This window comes from Trichogramma pretiosum, unplaced genomic scaffold (genome assembly GCF_000599845.2).
Source record: "Trichogramma pretiosum strain Unisexual culture from Peru unplaced genomic scaffold, Tpre_2.0 scaffold66, whole genome shotgun sequence".
NCBI lineage: Eukaryota > Metazoa > Arthropoda > Insecta > Hymenoptera > Trichogrammatidae > Trichogramma > Trichogramma pretiosum.
In genome coordinates this window covers 625278-638589 of record NW_019640802.1, presented here as the reverse complement: position 1 = coordinate 638589, position 13312 = coordinate 625278, and the positions used below count along the sequence as shown (strand labels likewise).

General features: G+C 44.9%; 1 protein-coding gene across 2 annotated transcripts in view; it reads left to right on the top strand.

Annotated features, from left to right (window-relative positions):
* Positions 1–13312, top strand: part of LOC106657260 (sestrin homolog) — a 97351-nt gene that overhangs the window by 71006 nt on the left and 13033 nt on the right. The window contains exon 1 of one of the 2 annotated variants that reach the window (XM_014378663.2): positions 6536–7980. The exons of the other annotated variant lie outside the window; for it this stretch is intronic. Within the exon in view, the coding sequence (XP_014234149.1) occupies positions 7960–7980 (21 nt within the window). The 5' untranslated portion in view covers positions 6536–7959. Of the gene's footprint in view, positions 1–6535; positions 7981–13312 lie in introns of those variants that run through there. 2 annotated transcript variants of the gene reach the window in all.

Here is a 13312-nt window from a genome sequence, read left to right as displayed (position 1 = left end):
AGCTTTTTAGTGAGCTAGAGCCTGCGGAGGTTCTGTGCACGCATACATATATATACAACGAGAGATTGATACAATGTGCAGCGCATGGCACATAAAGAGAGAGAGAGAGGGCGGCGGCAGAGTCGGCTCGAGCCTATATATCCAACGCGCGTATACTACCCAACACACAACACAATGGACAAAAGAGACTTTTCCGTTGCCGTTGATGCATCGCGCATAAAAAGTGAACTACACACACACACACACACACACACACACACACACACACACACACACACACACACACAGAGCGATATATACAGCTATATAAAAGCTTGTTGTTGCTGCTGCTGCTCCGTCTATATAGCAAAATGAGAGTGAGAGAGAGGGAAAAGAAGTTCTTCGCGCGCGAGTGCATTGACCGTATTGCTCTCTCTCTCTCTTTCTCTATATGTGTGTATGTCGGTGTCTGTGCGTTGTTACATATTATGTGTAAGTGTGTGTGTGTGTGCGCGCAGTGCACAGAGCTACTGCAACTGCAGAAACGATCCCATTAACATAATGCCATAACGTTCGCTAGTTGCTGCTGCTGCTGCTACTGCATCGAGCTAGCTCGCGCTCGCGCATATATACAGCCGCACAGTGTACTTTTACAATTATATAGACACACGTACGCACACACATTTATACCTTAGTTCGTATACGTGTGCGCATACGTATACATAGAAAGAGAGAGAGAGGGAGAGCGAAAAAAAATTATGTGCTCTAGTCGTATATAGTACATTCACTCGCGCGCGCGGGGCTACAAACTACCTCTATTAAAACGTATTATATAGGTGTAATTGTATGTAGGAGAGCTTAGATTAAATCGTTTATATTTATGGGCTTTCGTAATTTTTTAAACTGCGCCTCGGCGCGGTAATTTTTTTTTTCTATTTTTCCAACTTTTATCCACCATATAGGTAGCTAGCTAGACGAGCGAAGGGATACATTATGCGCTATTATTACATTCAATCAGCACATATGTACGAGCGCGAGTTTGTATCAATGCGGATAAAAGCAGTACGGCAGCACTGCCCATTTGACCAAATTGTTTGCCGCGAGTGTATGACTACATACTCAAGTCGTGTCGATGATCATTACTTATTTTTTCCAGTCGTTTTTGGAAAATATGTATACATAAGTACGCTTTTAGCATATTTCGCGATGATTAACGCTCAGTGCAAATTTGTTTTTCTCGCTCTCGCGCGCGCGCGCGCGACGACGTTCGATTCAGTGCCTCGCTATTCGGTGCGCGCGCGCGCGTACAAATGTATTATAAAAGTCGCGAGAGCTGCGATGATATTATTACAAAAAAATCTCTCTTTTGTTTGAACGTTAATAATTATTTTCTTTTTTTTTTGCTCTTGTGCAAGTTAAAAATATTCGTTTTGTCAATACAGATGTTGCCTGCGTGCGTACGTACATACGCACGGGCTGATGCTGTTATTGCTCATGCTGCTGCTACCTTCGTTACGCGATCTCGTCGTGTCGGATATATCAAAATCGCCCGCGAAAATGTCGCGCGAAAAATCCTACCCCTCTGAGCCTTCACTCAAGGCTACTCGGGTCTCTTTAAATTTTTACAAATTATTAGACAAATATATCTCTTCGTGGACCTTGAAACAACAACGACAACTACAGTTATATAGGACGCGTAAGTGCGCGCGCGGATGACTATATCACAGATGTGGTTGCTGTGTAGCTGCGCTGCTACTGCTGCGCTAATAATTGTCACGAGAGCGAACGAGCGAGAAAGAGAATGATTGGCCGGCCGTGCAGTGTACTACCAGCTATGTATGCTCAAAGCTGTACACAGTTGGCTATATACAAAGAATTTTTTTTTTTTTCATTCTTACGCGCACGTGTGGGTAACGCAACAGCAGTACTACTGCTGCTGCACACACAGAGAGTACAGGGGAAAATTCCGCCAACAACCCATCGACGACGACGACGACAACGAACGAACGACGTGTCCTTTATTATTTCCTTTTTCTGCGCGCTGCTTACACACGAGAGCTACAAGCAGCAGCAGAGGAGCTCTGCGATACCAAAGAGACAAAGAAATACATAAGGCTTGCATGCGCATATGGATGAAAACTACTACTGTTATATATACGTGCGTCACTCGGAATCGCGCGGATGATTATTCCTAAAGCACAATTAGATATAGCGCGTTGCGCGCTGCATCGAGGACGAGTATAACGCGCTGCTGCTCCGCTCGTTGGGCTCGTTCTCTCTGTGTGTGCCGTATGACTCGAAACGCAGCTCGAGTTCTTTCATTTTTTATTGTTATATATAATACGACGATGATAAACCGCAAACATATAGATATATGGATGTACGTATCGATCATTAGAAGCCGCGCGCGCTATGTTTGACGTACATACACATGCATACGAGCGTATTATATATATCCGTGCGGCTTATGTTCATTTTATATTCGTCTCTTCACGTAAAATTGTACAAAGAGCCTCGTTGACAATGCCAAGGCTACCTATATATAATATGAGACGTGAGACGACGACGACGTGATCGACTCTTTTTTTTCTTCTTCATCTTCTTACTTACTTCTTCCTCCACTCGCGCAACATATATAGAAAACTCGTAAATTATTCCTTTGCTGCTGTTGCTGTTGTGCAGGCGCGCGTGTGTGTGCAGTGTTTGCGAAGCAAATATATGTCTTTTCTCTAATAACTAACGTCGTGTCACGTCAACGATAGACTAGCCTCTCCAAGGCGTGTTGAATTTTGGTAAAGAAAAGCGCCTCCTTCTTTCTCTCGCACACAAGTCAAAAAGCAACCTTGTACAAGGTGCACACACACACACACACACAACGTCTTTCCTCTCGATTTCTACAGCACTTCGATCGTGGCCCCCGGAAGACGGGCCCGCTATTATACTTTCTTGGAAAGCTCGACGACGATGATCGCGCAACCTCGAGAAAGAGATGCTTTTTTCTCTCGCTCTCTCCCCCCGAAAAAAAATGCGCTAGCGAGCTCGAGCTCCCGAGCATTGATCCGTAAGCCAAGAAGGGAAACCATATTTTCATATACATATATGCGCGCCCCGTACATACACACGAACGGACGGGGTATATAATGTACTGGAAGAAACGGTCAAACCTGTCGATAGGCTGTAATTTCAGTATATATGCAGGCAAGCACATATACCATATTTTTCGTCGTCGTCGTCGTCGTCGTCGGTGTCTAATTAACGCATTAACTCTCGCTCGTCGCCTGTATTATTGCATGCCGTATAAGCCGTATAGCCATATACGCGGCTCTGATTTTTTACTGCCGCTAATCGGAAAAAAACCACGCGAGCCGCCCGCCCGCTCAACACGCCTTATCTCTCGTTCGCACTCGCGTATGTATGAACGAAAAACAACTCGTATACGTATGATGATGATAATGATGATGATTTTTTTTCTTTTTCGCTCGCGTTTCTATACATGTGTGGGTTATATGCAAACTCTGTTCATATATCGTAGGCTCGTGTATAGTATGGGGCGCGCGCGTGATGCTGCACACGTTTTCAACGCGTGTGCGAGTGTGTGTCTTTATAGCCATATGAGATATATAACAGTCGCACATATGCACACTCAAACACACACACACACACACACACACACACATTTATCGGGCCAATATAATGGGACCATAACCATTAGGCGCAACGCGTGTGCGTCAGTGAGCTCACTGCTGCTGCTGCAACATACGGGCTGCTGCTGCTGCCGTACGCTTTATGCGCTCAAAGCTCTCGTTCGCTTCGCTCTCTCTCTCTCTCTCTCTGTCTCTCTATCGATAGTCACGCGGAACAAAGGTGTATTAAAAAAGTAAAATGAAAAATAACAAGGGACGTATATACGTACGCGAGCCCGCACCACACGCATACACACACGTACATTTTTATTTAAAAATCCCTCCCCCACTCGACGAGCTCGGAACACAGAGCAGAGAGAAAGAGAGAAACCCTTTCTTCTTCTTCTTGTTTATACCTCTCGTCGTCGTCGCACACATACACACGCGTATTCGTACACATAATAGCGCGACGCTGCTGTTTCTTTTCTTCGCGAATATATACGGCCGAGCTTTTTCTATAATTTACCAGACTCATGTGTGTGTGTATATGCGTTTGTAACGAGTACCGAGAAAGCCTTTCTCTCTCATGCAAGCAAACGACTCTAATGCAAAAATAAGATAACTATTATACGTAATACGTCGACTTTAGCGCATATGTGTGTGGGGATTTTTTTTGCTCCTTCTTCGACGCAACTTCTCGCCGCCGCACTGCGAGCTTCGCAGAAATCTATGGCGAGTCGAGTTGAAAGTCTCTCTCTCTCTCTCTCTTTCTCTGAGCTCGTAGCAGCTCGATGGGATGTATAATTGCGCTCTTGAGCTTTTATTAAAGCTGACGCTGATAGCAGCGCGTATATTATACGCCAACCGCGCACAAGTCACACATATATGAGGCGCGTCTTATATTGTACATGGCTGATTCTGTAAGAAATCGGATGGCGCCCAGAGTTGGAGGTTTTCGGAAATTCTCGTGGTTGATGCTGATATTTCAAAAATGTCTAGCTCGGCATAGAACGTCTTTGAGAGCCAAATACCAGGGAGCTTTTTCACTAGAAATCGTCCAAACTTTCAGATGATTAATTGCTATTTAGAGAGAAACATGTAAAATGCCAAATCAAATTAAGTTTGATTCGAGCTTTCGTCATCAAAAAATTTACAAAGCTTTCTTGGAATATCAACTATAATGCCTCCTAAACTTTTGCAATGGACCTTCGAGTCCAACGACCTCTAAACGCCCGAAAGTATTGAAATTCTAATAGAATTTACAAGACACGCATTACATCAAGAGCAGCAACAAGTTTTTCATTTCAGTGGATAGGAAGAAAACTTTTTTGGACCATTCCTCCGATTTCCTAGAGAATATGCCATATACGCGCGTACATACACACACACACACACACACAGTTTGAAACGCGAAGGCGCAGCTCGCGCTTTAATGGCTCACTTTGCGGTCGTAACGCGCTCGACTTTTAAAATGAATATTTGTTCAACAAACTCGCAGCAGCAGAGAGAGAAAGAGAGACGAGAGCGTATAGCAAAAAATATGATTATAAACGAGAGAAGAAGAGGTTCGCGCATCGCGCATATAGTAGTATAAAGCCAGAGAGCGAAAATAAACTCGACTGTCGTCATAGATTATAAGATGATGATTTGCGTATATGCTACTCGGGAGAAGCCGAGGGGAGGGAAGGGTATTAAATTCAAATGATCTAATTGCCTCTGGGTCATTCGTACCGATTCTAATTCTGATTGTGGTGCGAGTTGTATGAGCAATAGGGGGAGGAGGAGGTGCGGATGGAGCTCTGCACACAATCGACGAAAAACCCGCACAGGTCGGAATTGACGAAAAATTCCGATTCTTCTACATAAAAGCTCGATTACGTTTTCGCTGTATCGTACATTTCATACATTTATAAATCCATAATTATTTTATCTTTATGGCTCCGAAATAAAAGAAATATATATAAAAAAAAAGGTTCGCTTTGAACGAAATAAAAAAAATGAAAAATAATCTACATACTCTTTTCGGTGTTGTGGCCTGGCACAACTGAAAAAACGCAAGCCAGCAGCATCAACTCTCGCTTTATATATATATATAAATGTAGCGTTCAAAGGGTCTTTCTCTCTGTGTATGTATGTGTATGTGTCAGGGAGAGAAAGAGAGAAAAAAAACGAGCGAGAGGCTGGCCGCGCACGCTCATTATCATTTATCATTCGTCCTCTTTTTTTTTGTTTTACTCTTTCAAAAAGCTGCTTCTGCTGCTGTTGCCGCTGCAATGGTATTTTATTTCGTGCGCCCTTTATATTTTTGGTCGAAAGTCGCGCGCTCGCCGATTTAAGCGCATTAATCGGCGCGCTACACAAGCAAGGGATTCTAGAAATTATTAGCAACGTATGTAGCACGACGACGCAAACACACGGAGCACACAGCACAGCGAACGTAGAGCGCTATATAGATATACATTTGCCCATATAACTCGTGCAAGCCCCCACGAACTCGCTGTTGTCAAGGTATGGTAGTAGTGGTGCTGTATACGTATGTGTATGTATATATCAGCTGATTTGCCGGCTCTTGCCTCGTTCTCGCACACTCCATAGCGCAGCAGCATAAGAGACCGCTGCTGCTACTCGAGAGAGCCTATATTATTCTGCGGCTGCTCTATACTGCTGCTGCACAGGGCCGTATCGGCTCGATAAGGGGGCCCGTGGCATCCGCGATTCTTTGTCCGCCTCGGCACGTACGCGATTTTTCGACGCTTCTCGAGCTAGCCTGGGCTCGGTTGTCGGAGCTTGCGAGCCACGATAACGCCTCTCGCGGCTCACGAGCACTCGCGAGCTTGGCTTCGATCGAGTGGGAATGATTTTTCGACATTTCGTCGAGAAAAATCGATCGAGAGCGATGACAAATTGTAAGGAAGCCCGGGGCGACCGTACGCGGTTGGACTCGGCGGCCGAGGCACAGCGCACAGCTCGATGGCAGGTCGGCCGGCCGGCGGAGCTCTATCGTCGCGAACAAAGCCACTGGCTGGTGCGCCTGCGCCGGTGTATACCTCTACTACTACGGCGCACAGCTGAGCGAGCTCCGCCGAGCACTGCGAAGGAGATGTGCTTCTCTATGCTGTGGCCGAGCTGCGTCAGTTGGCAACCGGCACTCGAACGTGAAAGCTCGCGGCGTGTTGTTCGCGACGACAACGACGGCACACACTCCACACACAGAGTTCGTATATATACAGGAGAGGACGCACACACCACAGCGGCTGACGAGAGTGTGGAAACTTCTCCACAGTCTATCGAAAGCTACATATGTGCGCCAGCGAGCCGTATTATCATCTCTGATACTACCTCTTCTCTTCTTCTTTACTTTTTTTTCCATAATAATAACGATCTCTTCGTTGTTATTATCCCAGAAATTCGGTTCCGATTTTTCTCGCCTCTGTACAAAGAAAAAGTCTTTCACGTTCGGCCGTTTCTTTTTCTACCGTAACTATCGCAATATAAAAGTATATCTCTGTATCTTCCGCGACTAGTTTTTTTATATTACAAAAAAGTGCAACGACACACAGAAACACACACACCACTACACACGCGAACAGCACGAAGGCACATCGACGTTCTTACATTACATGTTATTCGTGCGAAGTTGACTTGTGATATATACTGACAGTCAAAAAAATATAAAGGAAAAAAGAAAGTTCTTCGAGGTCAAGCCATCGTTTCGATACCTTCTTCCTTTTCTTCTTTTGTATATCTCTTTATATACAAGATAACAAGAAAAAAACAACAGTGTACATATTAAATACAGTTTCATTGATCTTTGTATGATAAATATACAATAAGAGTAGTTAAAGAACATTTACCAAGTAAAAAACAACGCTCAAGTCAGCAAATCTGTGATATATACGTAATCATATTATTCGTATAAAATATTATAACTACTACTACTACTACTACTACTACTACACAACAAAAGTTATTGGAAAAGTTTTTGCATCGCGTGGTGATCATTATTACTATGACTGTTGGTTTATCGAAGTGATATTACAATATACAACTGAGATCGACGTCAAGTAGTAAAAAGAGGAAGCAAATTTCGTTGAGGGAAGACAACTAAACTGCCTCGCAGCGCACAGAGCGAGAAAGACGACTCTCGCGGCGGTTGTTTTTGTATGCACAACCACCACCACCACCACCGATAGCACCACCATCCAGATCGACTTTCTTTGTCGGATTTAAAAACCCCCGGTGAAAATCTCAAGCCTTCAAGATTCCCGTGGCAAACGAGCTGGAGATTTGGCCCGAGGTGGCGGCGGCTGCGGGCACTGCGGCATCGTTCGATAATTATTTCTTCGCAGTCGCTAGCATGGGTCAAATCAGCAACGATGTAAGTTTTTTCTTTTACCAAAAAAAAAAAATCAATTCTGCCATTATTCTTATCGCGTATATGACTCCGCAGGCCTTTTTTTCTTTTGACTGCTCGATCGATGAGAGACCTTGATGAGGCTTTTTCAATCGCACTTAAAACTTTTGACAAATATATCGCTCTCGGTAATTTTTTTCTCTCTCTATCTCTTAACAGTGCATTTAAAAATTTCGTATTCACGGCACACGAGATCGGCGTGACGCGGACTTGCGTGTCCCCTCTCTCTCTCTCTCTCTCTCTCTCGCTCTCCTCATTTAACATTAAATATTATCTCAGGTGATCTTATCGACGAACTCGCGTCAATTCATGCGTTCAATGCGCCCCTCGACTTATTTTTTTCGCTCGACGCTTTATCTCGACGTATACGTGAAAAATAAGTGAAATTAGCTCTCTCGTGCAGCAGCGATTGTTTTTTGCTCCGAAATTTGCGGCGCTGTAAAAATAGCTACCGGGGCGCACATCACAGCAGAGGGCTGCTGTGTGTATAGAAAGAGAGAGAGAGAGAGAGAGAACTCGAGTTTACGTGATAAATCGATCGTCGTGCTCTCGCGAATATTTTGTGCGTGTGTGCGTAATTTTTCGTCGAGTTCTTTGTGCTGCTGCGGCTGCATCTTGATACGTGCGTAGGGGCACGCGCATCAGCGGAAATTTCGATTGCCTGCGTGTGGCACTGTACGAGAGTAGTATAGAGCCTAGCTAACTCTCGAGTAGTGGCATACGATATAATGTCAAAGTGCAGCTCGCACAGCGATATAGATGTATATTTTTTTTCATATATATATAATACATATTTATTGGCTCGAAGCCAAAAGCTGCGGCTGCCGAATACGCCGAGTATAAGAGTCGTGCGCTGTACTCTGTGCCGCTGCTGCTGCTGCTACACGGCGAGTTTCACTGCTGCGAAAATAGTTTAAACAAATTACGAAATCCATTCGAGCAGAAATTTAAATGTATTATTCACGATTGCTCATCGCCGCTGCCTCGGCTCGCTCGCGTTGCTGCTCGACTCGCTGCTGCCGCTGCTGCTTTGCCCCCGCTATGCTCGCCGATCGCAGTGCGAGCAGCAGCAGCATAGCAGGCTTATTTACTCGCGCACGTTTTCTTGCGCGACGCTGCTAGCACATACACAACTAAATTTACAATGAAATTATCATTTTCGAGAGAGTGATAAATGCGAATGAAGTATTTTCAATTAACATCGCGCAGCGCACTCGCGAGCGCGCACACACACAGACGCAGACACACAGACACGATCAAACACGCACGTACGAGTACGCGTAGTGTCGAGTCGCGCGAGTTACATAAGGTATTTGGCCGCACAACGACGAAAAATATAAGTCACTGCACGCGAGAGTCTCTAGTGCCAAACCCTGAAAAAGATGAAAAGCGTTAGAAAAACAACTACCGCGCGAGAATCAATTGTTAACTGGCGCGCGTAAGTATACGAGGCGCAAAAAACTCGTAGCAGCGATCGACAAATCGGGAAAGGTTGTATACCATTTATAAAAAAAAAAAAAAAAAAACGTTGACCTATATCGACTCGTGTATATATAAGTATTATAATGATCGACGCCTGATAAGCCTCGGAGCAAACGCGGCGCGATGAGCTGTTCTTCGGTACTTTGTCCTCTCTTGTTGCGTGTGCCGTTGCATTACGCGCTCACAACAAACAAGGACTTGTGTTTTTCACGCGTGAAATTCAGCTACTATACTGCTGCTGCTGCTGTTGCTGCGCGTCGTCGTCGTCGTCGCTGCTGCTGCTGATGCTGCTGGCAAAAAGGACTTACACACAAAGAGCTCGGCGCAAGACAATAGAGTGATCATTGAGGGTTGTGTGTGGGAAGTGCTCCGCTCGCGAGCGAGCCAGCGAGAGTCACCCCTACCTCCTCTACCCCCTACGTGCAGAGGGTAGCGGGTGTTCGTTCGGCTGCTGTTGGAGGAGAGATCCGGTGCTGCGCGCGCGTCACCTTCATCGATTATCCTTTCGGTAGGTGGTGGTAGATGGTGGCGCTGCCTACCCTACCTACCACCCCCCGCTGCTACCACCGACAAAGCAGCAGCAGCAGCAGCAGCTCAGGGCTTCAAGGCCGGATTTCTCTTCGTATAGCAATCAAAGCCGCTACTGCTGTTGCTGCTACCCTCGAAACTCTCGAGTCCACTTCTTCTCCTGTTTTTTGCAACTCTTTTTTGCACATTATGTCGTGTGTGTGTTATTTTTGTCGTAAAATATTTTAAGCCGGGCATTGATTGTTGCGAGCAGCGCGTGAGCAGCTTGTTGTTGCCTTTTCTCGGCGCACATTTTATAACAATACCCAACTCCGCGCGACCGAGGGCTCATATACTTACTCGCTCATTCATATTATACATTATTCACGCACCAACGAAATCGCAGCGCGCACTGCACTCGGCGGCTATATGTATGTATGTATATCAAGCCGCGGGTACCGTACATATATTTTACAAATCTTATTTTTAACAAGTTTAACGTGCCGTGACTCAGAAATATACACACATCTTAACGTAAACGCGTAAATTAACATGTGTGTACCTCGGCGTACAAACACATACACACACACACACACACACACACACACACACACACACACATATGTATGTATTTAAAACATTGCTACTCGGCAGTTCATAAATTTCCCTCATTAAAACGAAGCTTGCGAGTCTTTGCGAGTATGTGTGTTTGTGTACCTGCGTGTCAAGCTATGTTATACGCGTTTTAAAATATATAAGTGCACACACACATACATCCGATAAACGCCGAGTAATTAATTTTTTTATTATCATCGCGAGCTGCGAGCATAGTGCGTTCGTTCGTATAGCGGACGAGCTTTTTTTAGATGCAAGCCATATATTAAAAGGCAGAAAAAGTGATTATTAGGTGCAATTTAGATCTCTCGGCGGCAGAGCGGAGTAGTACAGTAGAGTCCCCCAACACTAAACTGCTACTGGCTTATGTGTAGTGCTCTCGGGCGCGCAGCGGCTTTACAGCAGTAGCAGCAGCAGCACAAGCTTATAATCCCCGTTTTCTCAATTTGATCAATGACCTACTCTTCTGCGAATCGTCGACGAGAGAGACAGAGATGGTAAAAAAAAACGACACAGAGAAAGAAACCAGTAGCTGATATCGATATTTTCCTAACGCTCAATTTGCCGTCGAACGAATCTCAATGCACTGCTGTACACGATGCATACTCGGACATACGAAATAGACCAATACGTTATATATTCAAATCGTTGGAAGTTTTGCGAGCGCGGAGGGACGTGATTTTATAATATCAGCTCATCGGAGAGCTCTGCAACTCCTCTCGTTTTTTTTAACGTTAAAAAAAAGGATACACTGTGCTGGACGAATATAGATAAAATCTCTCTCTCTCTCTCGGCAGGGAGAAAGGATCACTATACCATGTAGCGTATATAGCTGCAGCAGCATAGAAAAAGGCTGCAGCACACTTGGCTTAACGTTGTTTGTCTCTCTATCTATTCTCCTTTTTTTTTGGTGTCCTCCTCCTCCTCCTCTTCTACCTACTCCACCTCCTCCTCCTCCTCCTTCTTCCCTCTTTGGCTGGCTTATATAGCAGTGGTAGTATATATCTATATACGTATAAGCGCGCTCGCTGCTTCGCGATCGTAAAATTGTTTTCCGAACGCGTTCGTTCGCGCAGAACCGGTTTCCAATGTTGTTTACGCGTCTTGTGGTCTCTGCTTTATATACGCACACACACATACACACAGGCTTGTGCGTAGACGTAATGTGTGTTTAAAAGGAGGTGGCGGAGGAGGAGGAGCCTTTTTATATAGCCTCTTTTTCTTCTCCTCCTTCTCTCTCTCTCGCTCTCCTCTCGTCGTTCGGCTCGCGATGAGCAGTAGTAGTAGCAGTGTATGTGTGTAAGATGCACCGCACATCGACACACAGCTCTCGCACAGATGATGTAAGTTTTAACAGCGAGACGAGGGGATTAGAAGAGTACCATGATACAATGTTTCGTATCGAGCGAACGGAATAAATATAAATAAATAAAGAAAAAATGAAGGAAAAAACAAGGTACTCGAGAGCATGCACGAGCGCAAACAGTTGCATATGTAATATGAAATATTATAATGGCCAACTGTATAATGTACGTGTATATATAAACGACAGCACACACACACGAGTACATTATAAGTATATAAGGCAAGAATAAATGTATTATTAAAATCGACCAGCTGGTTTTAATTTTTTTTTCTCTGACTCTCTCTCTCTCTCTCTTTCTGCACGCACACTGTGTGTGTGTGTGTTTGTGCCTCGCTGCGCGAAGCGAACGAACGAACGAACGAACCGAGCGAACGAGCGAGCGAAATAAATGAGCAAAAAAGACGACTGACCTGCAACTCGGTCAAGAGAACGTTCTCTCTCTCTCTCTCTTACTCTATTGCCACCACTTATATAGATATGTTGTATATATGTAGGTATATATGTGTGTGGAATAGAGCTCTCTGCGTTACGCGCGTATACCACGGTGGTGGTGTACAGTGTGTGCTCCGACTGTCATTGCCAAAAAAAGCTGCACCGTGCGTTCCATCTTCGTCTTCTTCTTATTCTTCTTTTTTTTTTTGCTTCTTACTCTCGTATCAATTTCACGCGCCGAAGTACGTACCGCGCGGCGGTGCGCAAGGTGCCGAATTGTCGAATAGAATAAATCGGGCTAAAAGCTATACAGCACTGTACTGCGCACACGAGAGGTACGCACGCGTGAGGCGTATTAACGTTTTTAAAAGCCCGCAACACCAGCCCATAGGGCTGGCTCACCTTTTATATACTTGCACACATACCTCTAAAGTTGGAGCGATCATAATGTGAGCAAACACGCGCCTTTCTGCGTGTGCGTAAATGTGCAGCAGTCGAAGGGCCGAGGAAAAAGGCAGAGAGAGAGAGAGAGAGAGAGAGGTTTATTATGAGCGCCGAGCATTATGTGTGTATAACAGTAGTAAATATACACCTTTTGTCGACAACTCTACTGATCCACATTTACGCACACACGCGAGTGAAGGTCTTTCGACGACGACGACGTAAACGCGAAGGGCAACGGAGACAAATTTATATCGAATATAGGCAAACTTTTTTTTTCGTATTGTATTAAAGAGGGGAAAGATCAGCTCTCTCACGTGTTGCTGCTGCCGCTGCATTGCGGCTGCGAGATTCTGCGAAATCGTTTAAATGCCACGCAGCAGCATCAGCAATTGAGATTTCTTTCTCTCTCACTCTCTCTCTGTTTCTTCGACTCCGTTGACAGATTTCATA